The 18,406-nt window shown below is 43.1% G+C and overlaps 1 protein-coding gene across 1 annotated transcript in view; it reads left to right on the top strand.

Annotated features, from left to right (window-relative positions):
* RXRA (retinoid X receptor alpha) overlaps positions 1 to 18,406 on the top strand; it is a 175,841-nt gene that overhangs the window by 103,823 nt on the left and 53,612 nt on the right. Inside the window, exons 3-4 of the mRNA XM_069069227.1 lie at positions 5,620 to 5,770; positions 9,667 to 9,846. Coding sequence (XP_068925328.1) covers positions 5,620 to 5,770; positions 9,667 to 9,846 — 331 coding nt within the window. The remainder of the gene's footprint in view (positions 1 to 5,619; positions 5,771 to 9,666; positions 9,847 to 18,406) is intronic.

Raw genomic sequence — 18,406 nt, 5'->3', positions numbered from 1 at the left:
GTGGTGTTGGTGGTGGTGGTGGTGGTGGCAGTGGAGGTGGTGGTAGTGGTGGAGGTGGTGGTAGTGGTGGTGGTGGCAGTGGTGGTGGAGGTGGAGGCTGTGGTGTTTATTTGGTGCTTTAAGGTTTTTCTATCCCACTTGATCCTCCTAAGAATCCCAGGAGGTGTGGCTCCCAGGGCTGGTTTGCGTCTCTGATTGCTTACATCCTACTGTGAATGGCAGTTATCATGCTTATGTCCCCCTCTTAGCAGGTAAGCTCAGGAAAACAAGACACCCCTGCTCTGAGTCTGAGCATATTCTTCTGAAACATAAGCCTGTGTTTAAATGTTTGTTGATTGATTGGTGGATGAATTTATAGGAATCACTCAATTGAGTGTAGATTAATCATCTGCTTTGTGCAAGGTACTGTGCTGAATGCCCAGGATACTAAAATAGAAGTGAAATACTCCATGCCTTCATGGAGTTTCTGTTCTAGACAACATATGCTGTGCATATGTGTATAGAATGCAGACAGGGTGAGGAGGAGGTGGTCTGGGGAGGGAGAGCTGCAGCAGCTGGGGAGATCAGGAAAAGCTTCAAGGACAAGATAGGTCTTGAGCTGAGTTGGAAGAAAGCCAGGGGCTGCAAGAGGTAGAGATGAAGAGGGAGAGTATTACAGGTTTAGGGGTTAGCTAGTGAAGGGCACAGAGATGGGAGATGAGTGTTGCATAGGAGGCTCAGCATGGGGGGGAGGATGTAAAGACCCTATTAAGACACTGCCAGCCTTTGGCATATGCCTTCCCCTGCCTAGGCTTCTGTACTTTCACCTGTAAAAGATCAGGTCGGATTAGAGGGAAGCCAACGTCCCTTTCAGCTTTGACACTCTGTGAGTTTCTGTACAGTAGTTCTCCTTTGGGAGCGCAGAGTAGGTGAGGACCAGAAGTTCTTCCCTTGCCCACACCTGGCCCTGCCCCCTAGGGTTCTGGGAGGAGTCAAGTGGGAGAAGTGGCGATTGCAGATGCTGAAGCAGCATCACAGATGGTGCTGGCGGAAGGTGCTCTGAATCACCTGGCGGATGCCACTTGTGATCCAGCTATGCCTTGTTAGCTCTGGAAACCCTGCTGAGGCAGAAGGAGGCCAGGAGAATGAGGGGGATGGTGGCTAGGGACTGCAGAGACAGACCTTCCTCCACCGTCTCCATGGCTCTCTTGCCAGCTGCCTCAGCAAAGGCGTCTTAGGAAGCAGCTGGGGTGAGGTGGAGAGAGGAGGGCAGAAATGCTCACTCGAAAAGGGTGCTTTTTCACTCATGGTATGGGAGCAGGCCCAGGGAGGGAGGGGTGATTGAAAGATCTCCTGCAAGAGGGGGAAGGAACACCAGGGTGGGAGCTAGGAGCCCTTCATCTGCTGCCAACTGGAAGGCTCAGTGGCATTTACAAGGCCTTAGAGGTACATTGAGGCAGTTACTTTGATGTTCCCCAGAGTCCCTATAGTAGAAAGAACTCTGGACTGGGCATCATAGAATCTTTGGATTGAAAGGTGGAAGGGACCTTTGACCCCTGCAAGATTAGATATATATTGTCCAGTGGAGGAAGGATCGTAGATTTGGAGGGTGAAGGTTGGCATTAGCTGTCACCTAGTACAGTACTTCTTGTTTTATAGATTAGGAAACTGAAGCCCCCCCCAGGGGTTATATGGCTTTCTCAAAGTCATCCATAGCTGAACTTTGACCACCACCCTCAAACTCTTGAATCTAGTGCATGGTATAAAGGAAGGAGCACTTGATTTAGAATTAGAGGAGCTTGGGTTCAGATCTCAGCCCTTCAACATACTATTTGTGTGACCTTGGACAAATCACTTAACCTTTCTAGAGGGGCCTCAGTTTACTCGACTCTAAAATAGAAATAATTAGTAGGAGTTGGGTCCTCTTGGTATCTGGAAACAGGAGATAGAGCCTGACTGTATATGTCACCAGCTCTTCCTCTTCTGGGGAAGAGAGATTGCCCCCTCCCCATTCTGCTACTTCCTTGAGGCTCCTTGTTGCATAGTGAGGCCTGAGATGCTTGAAAAAATAGGGGCTTCTTTCTGATGTTAGAAAAGCCACAGAAATGTCCTCAATCCAGTGTTAGGGAGTTAACTCCATTGTTTCCCAGGCCACAGTTATTCTGGGTAAGGGATTAGGACACATTGTGGGGACAAGGAAGCAGAGAGTGTGTTTCCAGCACACTGCCCCATTGAAATTTCAGGGTAGTTACAGAAAGAGGAAACAGTGGGTGAGTTCTTCTCCTAGCTCCACTGAGCTGACTCAGTGCCTTTTCCTTGACTTTTGCTGAGTCGTGGTCCATGGGACAGCGTCAGGGAGGCTGGGGCAAAGTGGCTGGGGGGAAGGAGGGGAGTCAAACCCTTAGTCAGTGACCCTGTCAGAAACCATTCCAAAGAATTCTCAGAAGCAGAGCGTGCAGAGCAGATTCACAGTCAACAAAAATCTGTTAAATTCTCATCCTTTGCTCTAGGGATATAATGACAATGAAATGTGACACTATCTGCTCTCAAGGGGCTTCCAGTCTAGCAGAAGGCAATGCAGCACACACATAATTAAATATGATACAATATAGAGTGTGATAGGGGCAAAAAAAGATTTAGACCAAGGGTGGGGAAACTGTGGTCTTGAGACCTGATTTAGACAATGCTGTAGCATAAAAAAGTTAGGAGAGAACATTTTCATTTTCTCAGAGGAGAGGAAGTAATGAAAGAGGGTCTCGAATTTATTGGTGTCAGGACCCCTTTACACTCTTAAAAAAAACGTTGAAGACCTATTCTCTGCACATCACACAGACGTCTGGTTGGTATCTGAATAGGAAAATAATGTCTTAGTATTTCTACAAAAATAGTATTGACCTTGCAGACCTCATGAACTACCAGGGGTTCAAGGCTCATACTTTGAAAACTGCTGAGGTAGGAGGTGGCCTCTAAAGAGGGTGATGCCTTTGAGGAAGGGAAGGATTTCAACAGGTGGAGGTGAGGAAGAACTATATTTCAGGCTCAGGGGATACAAGGAGGTATTAGACGGCAGAACAGAATTGCAGAACAGTTATTTAGAGTAGTTTGGCTGGAATATAGACTGTGAAGGAGAATATTGTGAAATAAGATTGAAGAGGTAAGGTCTATGGGATCATCTGCTTAGAGCTGGAAGTTAATTTTGAGGCCATCTAGTCTGAAACCTGAGAGTGAAATGTTTTGTTTAAGGTCACACAAGTAGAAGAGGCAGAGCCAGAATTTGAACCCAATCTCAGTAGAAAAGGATATTGAATGGCAAGCTAAGAAATGTATGTTTTGTTATGGAGGCATTTGGGAATCATTGAGGGGTTCTAAGCAGGTGAATGACTTGATGAGACTTGTGTATTAAAAGGAAGAGGCTCTATGAACTCCCTTGGTTTCCTTTAGACCATTGAGTAGCAAGCACTTATTATTCATCTATTGTATACCCAGTGTTGGGCTAGAAACTGGGAGGTAGGCACTACAAGTATTATCTGCATTCTATAGATGAAAACTGAGACTTGGATTGTTGAAATGTCTTGTTTCAGGTAACTCAGCTACTAAGCAGTGGAACCATCTCTAGGCATACATACAGGGGACAACAGCTTCATTAAGAACACAAAGTCATTATATATAGCACATCTTTCCCTTTCTAACAGGTGGTGGTGCAGGTAGGTTTCTGTTCAACCTAGGCCACCTTTCTAGGACAGTTTAACCTCAAAACAGCCTTGCAGGGAGTAGGGACAGCTATGGGTTCCTCATTCCATCAAAAGGAAACTGAGGCCCAGAGATATTTAGTAACTTGTAGCAGAATGTTACAGTCATGGATCCTCAAAATGGGTCTGTGATCCTGGAGTTCTTCTAATCCAGGTTCCTTCGAGAGATGTGAACCCTCTAAGACTCTGACAAGCAGGAAGCTGACCTCTTTTTGAACATCTCCAGTGATGGAGAACACCCTACTTCCCCAGGTAACCCAACTCCTTTTTTATGGAGCTCCAAGTGTGGCCCCAGTCATACAGTACAGGACTTTGGAATGGATGGTTAGAAACCATTTTCTCTTCTAGAGCATAAAGGAGAGTTCATTTTTCTTCACGGTTAGTAGTCAATTTTAGGAACTTATTTTCCTCCCCCAGAACCAATTCTCTTCCTGTTATATCAGAAAGGAGGAAGGGAACATAGCTTTTGTTGGGGAAGGCAAATGGATTTCCCAGCTTGAGAAGTCAGGCTTTCTGAGGCTACTGAAGTACACAGCAGACAAGATCTGTTATTCCCATGGCATTTACAAGTGTTTCAGAGTTTCTCCTTTCCTCAAGGGGTGTGGAACAGAGGAGCATTTTGGAGAAGAAAACAAATATTTGTCTCTTGCAAGTTCCCTGGTGTCTGGTGGGAAGGGGGCCAGCCTTCTGAGAGGGGACTTCCGAATGGGACGAGGCTCAGCAGAAATGTTAGTAGAGACAGGATGGGGAAGTGGAGGGTAAGAGCCAAGCCAGAGATTGTTGGGGTGTGTGTGTGGGGGAAGTTGGTACGCTGATATGCTGAGAGCTCTAAGAGGCGGAGGCTATATCAGACAGAGGGAGCCAGGATGGTGAGTGGAATCAAAACTGTCCTGTCACTCCAGTGTTGCTACGACAACAGAGTGAATTTCCCACGCTTCCCTTCCTGGCCAGGTTTCAGGTCCTGTTTTGCCTGGGGGGTGGGTGGAGGAAGGTTGTTCAAGAATTGAGGTATAGCATAAGGACTGGACTAAGTAGTCCATCTGAATCTTTGAATCTAGAACCCACTCCTCATCCTCCTGTTTCCTTCTCTGTCCCCTTCCCCACCCTCTATCCTTTTTCACTGTGTATTAAACTTTCCCTATCCTGTGACCTGGACATTAATCAGTTGGATGTTCAAGTCTCTGTATCCTGACAAGGACTCTCCAGGATAATGACTTTTAAGGAAGAGAACAGGGCTGAGCTGAATTAAGACTCCAATATATCCCCTCCAGGAAAGAGAAAACAGAATACCGACGTCTAAGATCCTTCTATAGACTTTAATATATGAGGAGTGCTTTTTACAGGACAGACTTGTGTGGAGCAGCTTGGTTTAAGGGTCAGCTCTGTGAGAGTGGGGACAATGTCATCTACACTTTGTATCACTCAAAGCCTAGAGCAAAGTGTTCTGCATACACCCAAGTATTTAATCAGAGCTTTTGGTACAGTGGAAAACATGTTAGATTTGGAATAAGATCTTGGTTCAAACCCTGGGTGTGTGCTATTTTATACCTATCTGACTTTGACTGAGGCACTTAATTTCTATTTTCCTTATCTATAAAATGAAGGAACTGGACTAGAGATGATCTCTAGGGCCCTTTGCAGCACTAAATCCTGTCTCCTGGCCTTAGTTCCTCATCTGCACAGTGGAGACAGCAGTATTTGTACTATTTATCTCATGGTTGTGTTGTGAGGTTTATTCTGTAAAACCTATAGCACTAAGGAAACAGTAGCTATTGTTTATGTAGTTTATGGTTCATGTAGAGATAGCGGTCCAGGAAATGGGTATGGCAGAATTTTTTCACCCTTTCATAGGATGTCACCTTAACATTGCCCTCTGTTTTTCCTTCCCCAGCTCAACTCGCCAATGAACCCTGTCAGCAGCACAGAAGATATTAAGCCGCCCCTTGGGCTCAATGGGGTTCTTAAAGTGCCCGCCCATCCCTCAGGAACTATGGCCTCCTTCACCAAGCACATATGTGCCATCTGTGGGGACCGCTCCTCAGGTAAAAGCTTGCAGATGCAAGCTGTTGTGGAGATGGAGGGAGACCCCCAGTATGGGTATGGGGGAGAAAGTCAGTGTGGGGTCACTCAATCAGAATCATTGATTAAGGTCTGTGCAGAGCACGCTGCTGGACACTAGAGGAGAGGCTAGAATTGGAGCTTACAGCAAAGCAAACAGTTAAGAATTGCTCTCCCTTTTGAACATCATTCATCCTACCCCTTAGACTCATGTTTCCTTTCCAACTCCAGCTCCAAAGATACCAATTGGATCCTTCCATCCATTCAGCAACCCCTTCTTTGCCTTTGGTACAGATATCACCCAAAATGCAATGGAACCTCGAGGAACCAGGATATTTAGGGAATAGACTCTTCTGGCTAACTTTGTTTTCTGCATAATAGAAAGTGTACAGAATGACAAGATTTAGAGATGAGAAGGCACAATTTAGAAGGCACAAATTCTAACACTCTTACTTTATTTTTTTCTGAATTTAACACCACCCTCTACCCTCCCATCCCCCCCGAAAGGAAATATTTCCATGTATAATGTAGAATAGATAAAAAAGGATTATATGTACAATCGTGAATCTCTAGTATGTTAAGCTTTATTTTTATTATTTAAAGTACCTCAACTGAACATTTTTACTTTCAAAGCTATCTTGCTTGTTTGTGTAAATTTTATTTTAAAGATGAAGATACAGAGCCTCAAAGGGATGGAGTGGCTTGCCCAATGAGGTCCATTCAGTGAATAGCAGAGCAGGGATTCAAAGCCAGGTCCTGTGACCCCTAAACCCAGTGCTCTTCCCAGGAAAGCATATATTGCTTGTTTCAGCCCCAGACCTTAACTGTTTTTAAGCCTTCTTTATAGCCTTTTTGAAGTACCAGAATCAACTCGCCTGTTTCAGCTACCTCTAGTACAATGACTTTCCCATAGTGGATACTGGAATCTGTTGCTTGTCACTGAAGCTTTGCTAGCTGAAGAAGCTCCAGGACCTCAGGGTCCTCTTTCATCATTTCATTTCATAGAGGAGCTTCAGAGCGCATGAGAGTAAACTCTTTAGACTTTAGAATATAGAATAGCAAAGCTTGAAATGACTAGTCTCCTTCATTTAACAGATGGAGAAACTGAGGCCTGGAGAGTTGACTTGACCAGTCAGTAGAAGAGCTGGAAATAGAACCCAGATCTTCTGACTCCCAATAGAGTGTTCTTTGCTTATAAGGATTATAAGGCTTTGTTCCCCATTAAAGGCATTTCAGACCTCGTTCTAGGCCTGAACCTGGCCCTAGGTGTCTCCCCTTGCTTATTACTCTTTTTTCTACACCCTCATCATGAGTCTTTAAGAAGCCTGAGGGTGCCTTTTAGAAGCTGTCTCTGACTTGGTCTGGTGTTGCCATAGAGACAGTGACCTAAGGAGACCCTCCCTTCCCAGGAGAGGAGACCCTGGCCCTCCCCTACTTGAGTGGACTGCTTGATGACATGGCCTCCAGCCATCTTCCCCTTTTCTCCCTCCCCTCCCCCCTTGCATTCAGAGATTGATAACCCTCTGGGCCAGCTAAGCTGTAAAACCCAGAATCTCATCATGAATGAGGCACTGGCACTCAGGAGGGAAATTGGAGGTGATGATGATACCATTTATCAGGCAGCCCTAGCCTCAGGCGGTTTCATTTGGCTAATTCCCCACTTTTGAAGCCCTTTCACTAGGCCTTATACACATACAGATACATATTTGTACACATTTCTTATATACTTGCTAATGTACATGTGTATACACAAACATTCTGCACTTATGTATATTTATTCTCTTATATAGCCCCATATCCATCTGCAGCTCTCTCCTGCACACTATACATTCCTCACACTTGCATTCAAACAAAAACAGATACATGTGTGATTCTGACAACCTCTGATACCATATCATGTGACCATCCATAGAATTGCCCCCAACTAGAACTCTCTGACTCTGTCTGTCTGTCTCTGTCTCTCACATACACACACACACACACACACACACACACACACACACACAATCATGTATACATACACAGCATAGTTTCTTCAAGCCTTGATTTTGCTCAACAGTGGATAAGGACTTAGATAAACAGAGAAGTGACAATTCCAGAAAACCTTGTGGCATGTTGAGGCTGGTACATAGCCAGTGAAGAGATGAGTCTAACTAGGGTAGACATTTCATTTGGGCAGGAGGGAGAATCATAGAATCATAGATTTAGAGCTTGAAGGGGCCTTTGGGGTAATCTGTTTTCAGTTCCCTCTTTTTTACAGATGAGGACACTGAGGCTCAGAATCTAGGTGACTTAAAACTACAGGACCCCTGAGTTAATGGGCCATCTCAGGACCACTGAGGAGGAGGGTTTTATATTTAGGTCTTCCACACTCCCAGGTCCAGAACTCTGAACTTCTATTCAATGCTGGCTCTCCAGACGTAATTGGAGGGATAGATTGGGGTCAGACTCTGGAGGGCCTAGAATGACAGTTTGGAGCGGCAGCAGAAAAGACTGTCTATAGGAATTCCCCCCTGCTAGCTGATGTAAAAGTGTGGTTTAATAGAAATAAGCCTAGGTGGAGACCTGGATTCAAACCAATTCACTGTATGATATTAAGCAAGTTTCTTCCCTTTTCTGAACCTTAGTTTTCCCTTTGGAAAATTTGGGGGTTAGTCTAGACAACCCTTAAGGCCCTGTTGAGCTCTGACATTCTTGATGTCATAATATATCTGTAAAGGAGATTAGATGTGATTCTTTCTTGTTCCTCAAAACTCAGAAGTTTGAAACTTTGGCAGCATCTTTGGTTCTTCCCACTCCCTCTCCAGCCTCCTTTCACATCTGGTCATTTGCCAAGCCTTATGGATTTTACTGGCATGATAATTCTTACATCTATTCTCTCCTTTCCACTCTATATAACGTCTTACCTGGACTCTGATGGTAATCTCCTAATTAGTTCCCCAGCCTCCCTTTACCAGCAGGCAAAATAATCAGAATACATGATATTACTTTGATATTCTAAGACTTTTAGTGGTTCCCTGTAACCTAAGGGCTAAAACATAAACTTCTTAACTTGAAATTTAAGTCATTTTTCAATTTAGTTTCAACCTACCTTTCCAGGCTTATTTCACATCCCTCCCCTTTACTCCTTTAGCCAGAGTGTGTTGGCAACTAGTTGGTACAATGGATAGAGTGCCAGGCCTGGAGTCAGGAAGACTCATCTTCCTGAGTTCAAATCTGGTCTCAGATACTGTGTGACCCTGGGCAAGTTTCTTTACTCTGTTTGCCTCAGTTTCCTAATCTGTAAAATGAACTGGAGAAGGAAATGGTAAACCATTCTAATATCTGTGCCAAGAAAACTCCAAGTGGGATTATGAAGATTTGGACCCAGACTCAGCTTAAACAACTAAACAGCAGATCCAGGGTGTGCTACTAGCCATTTCCCTGTTGTCTTCCTATCTCATGTCCTCTCTGACCTCTTGAATTCTCACAGAACATCTCTGATGACTGGGCATAGTTGTCATGAGCACGTGTTTAAATCCCTTTTTTCCATTTAAAATCCAGCCCAGGTGCCACCTTTGCTGAGAAACATTCTCTGACCAACATTCCACCAGCCAACTCAAAGTGCTCTTTTGCATCCATATAACAGTCCATCAGGGCATAACCTAAGTCAGATCTTGCCCAATTTCCTACATCCTCAAATTTTCCAGTTATGTTTTCCACCTTGCATTATGCTTTCTACATAGGTTAGAATTCCTCCAATAGATTGCAAGCACTGGAGGGCAGGGGTTATGTTTTCCTTCAGGTTTATATTCACATTACCAAGGAAAGGATTGTGTGCATGGTGAGCATTTAATAAATGTTCATTAAATTGAATAGTGTCTCTGCTCTTCCATTTCAGGTAAACATTACGGTGTGTACAGTTGTGAAGGCTGTAAAGGCTTCTTCAAGAGGACAGTCCGAAAAGACCTCACCTATACTTGTCGAGACAATAAAGACTGCCTGATTGACAAACGCCAGCGGAACCGGTGCCAATACTGCCGCTACCAGAAGTGTCTTGCCATGGGCATGAAGCGAGAAGGTGAGATGAGGGAAACTGAGGATGCCTCTATGGACTGTCTCTGAGCCAGCACTCCACACAATGTTAAATTGGATTAACCAAGGGAGAAGTGGCTTTCGTCATTTGCCTTTAGTGACCCAGTTAGAACTGTTGGAAATTTCTTAGGAAGGGATCACACAAAGGGGATCAGCTCTCTTATTTTCTAAGACCTACTTATCTAGTTTATGGATTATCTAGAATTCTGATCTCTTCTTTTTGCCTTTTGGTTTTGGCACCCCAAACCAAGCCTTTGAAATCCCTTCCACTCTTTCTTTAATTACAGAAACTTAGAGGGGGAAGGAGCCTTAGAAGTCATCCATTGCACCTTTCACCTGGGATTGGCATCTCTTCTGTAGTATTCCTCATAGATGGGGCCTTCCAGTTATAGGACCATCACTCCTTACTAAAGGAGACTCATTCCATCATTGAATAGCCCTTACAGAGTTTTCAGCTTTATACTGAGTGGAGAACAGCATCCCTGTAGCTTCCAACATTGGTCCTTCCACCTTCTAGCAGAGGTCCTCTTTTTTTTATTTTGGAGGAGTGAAGGCAGGGTAATTGGGGTTAAATGACTTGCACAAGGTCACACAACTAGTAAGTGTCAAGTGTCTGAGGTCAGATTTGAGCTCAGTTCTATTCACTAGCAAAGGTTCTCAATCTTTTATTATATCATACACCCCTTTGACAAATTGGCAAAGCCCATGATCCCCTTCTCAGAATAATATTTTAATGCAAAAATAAATAGGAAACTAAAAAGGAAATCAGTGATATTAAAAGAAAATCCCAGATTCCAGGTTAGAAGGATTCCAGGGGGTGGCTAGGTGGCACAGTGAATAGAGCACTGGCCCTAGAGTCAGGAGGACCTGAGTTCAAATCCTCCTCAGACACTTAACACTTACTAGCTGTGTGATCTTGGACAAATCACTTAACCCCAACTACTCTGCCCTACCCCCTCCAAAAAAACAAAAAACAGCAATGAAGAAAGGACTCCAGGTTTCTAGAGACACATGAAAAAACCCTTCTCCTATACTCACATAATAGCCCTTCAGATAGGAATCATTAGTCATAGAATCATAGAATTTCAGAGTTGAACAGTACCTTACCAATGGTCTAATCCAATTATCTCATTTTATAGAGGGGCAAAGAATCCCAGAAAGAGGAAACGACTTCCCTACAGTTATACATGTAGCAAGCTGATAGCAGAGTCAGAAACAGAACCCAGATCTCCTTACATCCCCCTAAATTTTCTTCCTTGGCTAAAAGTCTTCCAGTGTTCAGAGTTTTTCTAGTAGAACCCAAGCCTGCAGTGTCGAGGCCCAGCCCCAGGCCCTCCTACCATCAGCTGCCGAGGTGAGATTTGTGGAGTCATCCACCTTTGCCTCCAAGATGATATTTCATTGCTGTAGATACCATTGGGGTGCTTGGTTTTCCCCTCCTTTTTTTTAGGGTTTTGTTTTTACTCGATGAAGATGTCTCTCTTCAACCTTGATTGTTCTGGGGCCCTTTGAAAAAACCCAAAACCTCAGTCTGGGACATCTGCTGCCGATCGGCTTCCTTTTAAGGTCTGCTCTGGTTGTGAGCGTGGTTATGGTTAGAAAGCAACAACTTAGTGAACCTTGTCTGGTCCTGAGTCACGTCTCCTTTCTTTTCACACAGACTCCTTGGCTGTCAGCGTCACTGCAGAGGGCACCATCGCTGTATCAGCTTAGGCCTCCCATGCCCTATTCTTTCTTTAAAGTAGAGCCAGTGTTTGGTGAAATGTTCACCGTGGATACTTCCTAGCTAGAGAGTTTCTTAGTGCATAGGTATCTCTGACAAGGTTATGAAATGACTTGTATATCAAGATTCTTCATGCCTAGCCTGTTAATGACTCCCAGAGAGGTTGTTAGTTAGAAGGGCACCCCAAGGATTTGATCTCCCATTAGCAGAGGTCAGAGTCCTCAAGGAGCCCAGCACAGCATTGAATGCCAATCCCACAGTGTCAGGTGATGGAATTTGTGCTCAGGCTTTTTGGGAGGCTGGTGGGATGGGCAGGGAAGTATCACATATTCTACCTTTCAGCTGAGGATTTTCCCGGGGTTTCTAAACACACTAAGGGTTCCCTTTTTGAGGAACCCTCCTACCTCGAAGAGCTGTCTTCCTCCTCAAAGCTTCCCTAACATTCGGGAGCATATCTTAAGATCACAGGAGCATAGACTGGGAGCTAGAAGGGACCCTAGAAGTTATCTGGTTGTACCCTGTTCTTTTGTAGAAGAGAAAGCTTAGGCACAGAGAGGCTAAGTCACATGCCCAAAGTGACCCAGGAGGTCAGGAGCAGGTTAGCCTTTGAATCAGGTACTTCGTTTCTAAATCTGGCAACCTTTCTTCTGTGTCACGCTACTTTGGGGGGGATTATTGTCCTAAGTTTTTTTAATTAAAATTTTAAAAATTAAATCACACAGCACTATATACTATACTGTAGTTATTTACATCTGAATCATACCCACATTGCCTGACTGTGGATCCTTGAGGGTCAGGAGACTTATCACTTAACAGTCCTTTATTACGCACTTACTGTGTACATTTCATTAGAGATATAAACAAAAAGTGAGAACAATACCTGCCTTCAAGGGGCTTACATTCCAGCAGGGAGACAATGTATAAATAAAGAGGAATATACAAGACATAAACGGGAGATACAAAGTAACTTCAGAGGGTAAAGTCATTCACAGCTAAGGGACTGAGAAAGACCTCCTGCAGAAAGTGACATTGAAGCTGAGTCTTGAAGAAAGCCAGAGATTCCAGGAGGTAGAGGTAAGAAAGGAGAGTATTCCAGGCATTTGGGGCATTGACCTAGGATGGGGGAGGTGCACAGTAAGCCTGGTATTCAATGCTGTGATGGGCTTGAGGACCTCAAACTCCTGCTAATGGAGAAAAATTTTAGCTGAGAGGTGGAATATTTGATACTTCCTTTGACCCTTCCAGTACATGTAAAACCACCAACCACCCTTGAAACCTGAACACAAACCTATTACTTGACTGAGGCTGGTGGAGATACCTAGTGGGATTGACATTCAGTGACTGACTGGGTTTCTTGAGGACCTCAGATGCTTGATAATGGAGATCAGATCTTTGGGATGCCCTCTCAACTAACTACCACTTTGGGAGTCATAAGCCCAGACTAGAAATACCCCTTGTATTCAGGATCTTCAGATGCAAGTCATAAAAAAGCATGGTGATAGGAGATGAAGTGTTTTTTTGCTAGGGACAGCTTGTTAGGTTGGTACAGCTGAACCACAGAGTGCATATAAGCCACACTGTGATTTGGAAAGGTTGGAAGGGGCCAGATTGTGAAGAGCTTTGAATATCAAATGGGAGTTTGATATTTGATCCTGGGACTAATAGGGAGTCACTGGATTTTATTGAGAAGGAGGTCAGTTCTAGACTACAGGAAATTACTATGACAGTTGTGTGAAATGTTTAGAGGAAAGGGGGTGCATCTGAAGCAAGGAAACTAGTTATAATGTCACTGAAGTAGTCCAGACTAGAGATCATGAACACCTAAACTACAGTGATGGCTGTATGAGTGGAGGGAGTGTCTGGCTGCCTTATCTTTTTATCTATCCATCTGTCTATATAGATATTTCTGTATCAATAGATATATGTACAATATATATATACATATATCTATAAATATTTTTATCTGTATCTATCATCTATCTCTGTCTATATCTATTGGTCTGTCCCTGTGTCTCTGTCTCAAATATTGTGGAGATAGAAATGAATTGGCTATATAAAGAGACTGAGAATGAGGAGTTGAGAATGACTCCAGGGCTGATTGGAAGCAGATGATGTTGCCCTTGGCAGAAATAAGGGAGTTTGGAACAAGTGTGGGTTTTAGGGCTGTGTATGTGGGAAGGTAATGATTTCTCTTTTGGACATGTTGAGTTTGAGATGCCTAGTAGACATCCATGCCAACGTGTAAAAGAGCCAGGGTCAGCAAACTAAGCACTTTACCCCCTCCCCAATCCATCCTGCCTCATGAGCTAAGAATTTCTTATACATTTTAAAATAAAAACATATTATATTTAAAACTGTAAAACTCTTTGTTGGCTAGGGCCAGACAAAAACATGTTACAAGCCAGATTTGGGTTTTAGCAATAGTTTGCCAATCACTGGTTTAGACTAAGTGTAGGTTGGACAATGCTTCTTGGAGAACATAGGGCTTGCACTGGGCTTTGGAGGAAGGGTGAGAGTTGGAAAGACTCAGAAAAAGAAAAGGGCATTCTCATTAAGGGTCATGGTTTGTATGAAGTCACAGAGGAAAGAGTGAGCATGGTGTGTGGAGTCAGTGAAAGGAGCAGGCTGGAGGAAGTGGAATGACACATGTTGATAAATGAGGAATGGTTTCACTTGAGGTGTTTGATTTGCCTGTTGCCAGCTCACTTCAATGGGTCCCATAGGAAATGGATAATTAGCAGTAAAAAGGCCCAGGAGTCTATTCCATGTGACCATAGTGGGGCAAGAACTTGATCCAAAAGCCTGAAAAAGCTTTCCATACCCCAGCCCTGAGAGAACCCTAAGCTAATGGTGAAAAACCATTACACACAGTTTCTCTCACTGTTGTCCTGAATCTTATTTTTGGGGCCCTGTGAACTGTTTCCTGATGAGGATATTGTCAGAGCCTCAGTCCCATTGTCCAACCACTCGTGACACATACTGAAATCTGAGTCAGAAGCCCCAATTTTTAATCCAAGCTCTAATATTTGGTTAGTGGTTGGTTATTTTATTACACTAAACTTTAGTTTTCCTTATCTACTGAGAAGAGAGAGCAATAATGTATGCTATCCACTTCACAAGGCTTTTGTGAGAAGAGTGGTTTGTAAACTTCAAAGTGCTATCTATAGAAACGTGAGTGATGATGCAGGAGATGATGATGGTGGTCATTCCGAGCTTTTCTGGTTCTCCCTGGGAGTCTCTGTGACTGACCATGAGCCCCAGCTGAAGGAAGGAGGGAGGGAGCTTTCCGACCTTGAACCTTCCAAGAATTTCCCCACCTGGATGCCTTGTTCAGCCTGTGGGGAGCTTGTCCCCTGGACCATGACAGCTTATGATGCCATGGTCCATTACCTTTCATGACCTGGCATTAGTGACTCTTGCCATGAAGTAAAAGGAAAGAAGGGTGGCACCTTGCAGTCATTGTTATAAATCAGGATGACTGTGGGACCCTATGCTAGTCCATACATTTTGGTATTCACAGTTACTTAAAAAAATGTATCACCCAAGTCTAGTCCTGCTTCTTCTTTTGTAGGCCTTCCTCTGTGTGGAGACAAAGAGAGGGGCCTGGTACAAGGGAACAGTACAATATGCCCCCCAGGGTTAGTGTCTTGGAGTTACGTTTTCAGCCACTAAATTAGTGAATCCAGTAGGTTCTTCTCATTCTTGACTGGCCCTTAGAAAATGTCCAGGTATCTTTCTCTTGGTTCCTGATCAATAAGGGTAGTATAAAGGCCTCATTACTTCAAGTGTAGGGTGATGACATTTCTCAGGAATGGCATATAAATATGTGACCATAAATGACCATTCTATGAAGTTCTCCTGTTTTCCACACGATGGCCCTTATATAGCCTGACTTCATGCCATGTGTGCAGAGATTACTCATGGGTCCCTAGTGGCATCCTAGGTTCCATAATTTTTAGCACAATCATGCCATGGACAAGGGAGAGATGGAAATGTGAAAAAAGACAGGCATTCAAAAGAAATGGGTACCTGGGAGGAAATTAAAAACTATTGGAGGCAGCATGTGGTACTGTGAAAGGAACATTGATTCTTGTGGCTTCATATCCCACCTCCAGTGTTTACTGTCTCTGTGACCCAAGGCAAATGGCTTACCCTCACTGAGCTTCAGTTTTCTCATTATAAAACAGGATTTGGACCAGGTGACTTCTGAGATCCTTTCCAGGTCTAGATGTATCGAACTATGACCTGGCCAGTGGAAGCCATCTGATCGCTAGGAGAACAAGACTGTAGGGCAGTGAGTGGTTTATCCTACCCACGAGTGCCCGCTTCTGCTAATCAGGAAGAACCACAGCTGTGTTCTCTTTCCTGGGAGCATGCCAAATTCCTGGAGAAAGAACTTGAACTTTTGTTTAACTTTGCTAAGACACTTCTCTGTGGATGTCATACATATCCTTGAAAACCTTCAGTGGCTACAGAGTCATGTTTAATTCAATAGATATTATGTGCCTTCTATTTACAACGTACTATGCTAGGTCCTAAGTTCAACTTATATAACTTAGCATTCGAGTCCCTTTACAATCTGTGCTTTTTTCTTTCTCTTCCCTTATCTCAGCCTAGAATCTCTCACTATTCCTCTGTTGGTTCCCTCCTCCCTGGGCAGACAGACTGCTTTGTCCCATGCCTGTTCCACTGCATTCACCTGGATTATTTTTCTCTGTCTCTGCCTGTTCAAGGTCCACTTGTTCCTTCGAGGCCCAGCTCGTACAGCCTTCTTCAGTCACCCCAGCCCACATTATTTTCCTCTTCTTTTGTCCATCCTTGCTTGGACTGTTTCTTTGGCATATATGCTTTCTAGGGGGTGGGGCAGAAATTTATGTCTTTTGTTTTTATATCTTCTACATTTCCCAGTATGCATTTTCCTTCCTTCTCAGAGTCATCTCTTACAATAAAGAATGAAAAAGCGGAAACAATAAAGCAAAATGAAGTAGCACATTGAAAAAGTCTGACATTATATATAGTGTTCCCCACCTGTATCCCCGCACCCCACCTCTGCAAAGAATTAGGATGCTTCTTCACATTTCTTTTTTTTTTTTTTGGAGCCACAGTAGATCACTGTAATTTCGTAGTAGTTGGTTTTAATTGTTCTCTTGTTCTTTCTTTTTACATTGTTGTAGTCATGGCGTATATTGTTTTTCTTTCACTTCTCATGTTTCTTCCCTATATTTCCATCATATTTATTATTTCTATTTTCCAGCAGATTTTCTATTACATTAATGTACCACAATTTGTTTTGTCATCCCCAATTAATATCAGTGGAATGTAAACTAGATTTGAGTCAGAAGACCTGTGTTGAAATCCGGGCTCTGTTAGTTACTACCTATGTGACTTTGGGCAAGTTAGTCATTTAACTTCTCTGGGCCTCAATTTCCTCATGTCTATAAAGTGAGGGGATTATATTAGGTGGCCTCAAAGGTTCTTTCTAGTTCTAAGCCTACAATTCTTTTTTTAAAAAAATTTAAATTTTTAACACCGCCTTCATTTCAAAACATCACAAGCAAAACATCTCTTGTAACAAAGAATAAAGAAGGAAATCAACCCAGCAATTGCATCAGACAATACACACAATATTCCATACCCATAGTCAGCCACCATCTGCAGAGAAGGTAGGAACATGATTTTTCTTAACTCTTACAGGACCAAGGTCGATTATTGTAATTACATTGAGTTCACTTTTGGATGCCTACAGTTTTAATATAGGAATCTACTTTGTTTCCATTTTTTGTTAATATAAAAAAAGCTATTAAATATTCTGGTGCATATGGGGACTTTCTTTTTGTCTTTGCATCCCTCTGAGGCATACGGCATATACTTAACATAGTCTTTGTTTTATCCTTTTATGTACATGTCCTAGACTGCACTTGCAAGGGGGGAAGCATGGCGTCCTGGACCCAGTACAGCACATGCTCAATATAGTTGGTAATGGATAGGAACCTCTTCTAAATCTCACCAAATGAGGCAATATTTGTAAAGTATTTTCTACAGTGCTTGACTCATAGTAGGTTCTGTGTAAAACTAGCTGTTACTGTTCACTTTAAGATAGTCCCACTAAGTACACAGGATAAAATTGTGAAAACTTTTGTGATTTGGATGATTAGTGTCAGAAAACATCTTTAGGACCTAAGGCAAAGAGTTAAGAGCTGTAAGAAGAGTCCCTGGGATTTTCAGCCTTCTAATCAGTATGTTATAGTGGAGAGAGAATTGGGCTTAAAGGTGTCTTTCAGTCTGAGGCCTGGCCTGGCTTTGATCCTTTCCAGCTGTGGAAAACAACTTCACGTCTTTGGAAGTCTCTGGAACTCCATTTTTTTTAATTGGTTAAATGAGAATATAGATATTACCTGTGCCCGGGGTTGTTGTAAAGAAAGAATTTGCAAACCTTTAAAATGCTGTATAAGCAATTGTACATTGTTAACACTCTTATTGTTGAAACATCATTAAAGATTAAGAAATGAGAGGGACCATTGGCTTGTAGACTATCAGAAACTATATGTCGTCCTACCTCTAGATCATCAGAAGCCACATATCCAATGTTCAGCACCCCCTCTACTTCTTTGAGAAGAGAATGGAGGAGGTGCTGGACATAGCGAGTACCAGATAACATACTAAAAAATAAAATTGTATAGTCTAACACAAGGGAAATAACTGGATACCCATGTGGGCAGAGATTTGCTGGTTTAACAGTTAGCTCTTCTAAAACACTTCATGGACATTTAAGTTTAATCTGCATTATTTGCATTTTCTCTGTCACTTTCTGAAGTCTAGACAA

Source organism: Petaurus breviceps, unplaced genomic scaffold (genome assembly GCF_028583685.1).
Source record: "Petaurus breviceps papuanus isolate PSGF00001 unplaced genomic scaffold, PetGlider_PUasm1.0 90779, whole genome shotgun sequence".
NCBI lineage: Eukaryota > Metazoa > Chordata > Mammalia > Diprotodontia > Petauridae > Petaurus > Petaurus breviceps.
The sequence above is the reverse complement of the archived record's forward strand: the minus strand, read 5'-3'. Positions and strand labels throughout refer to the sequence as shown.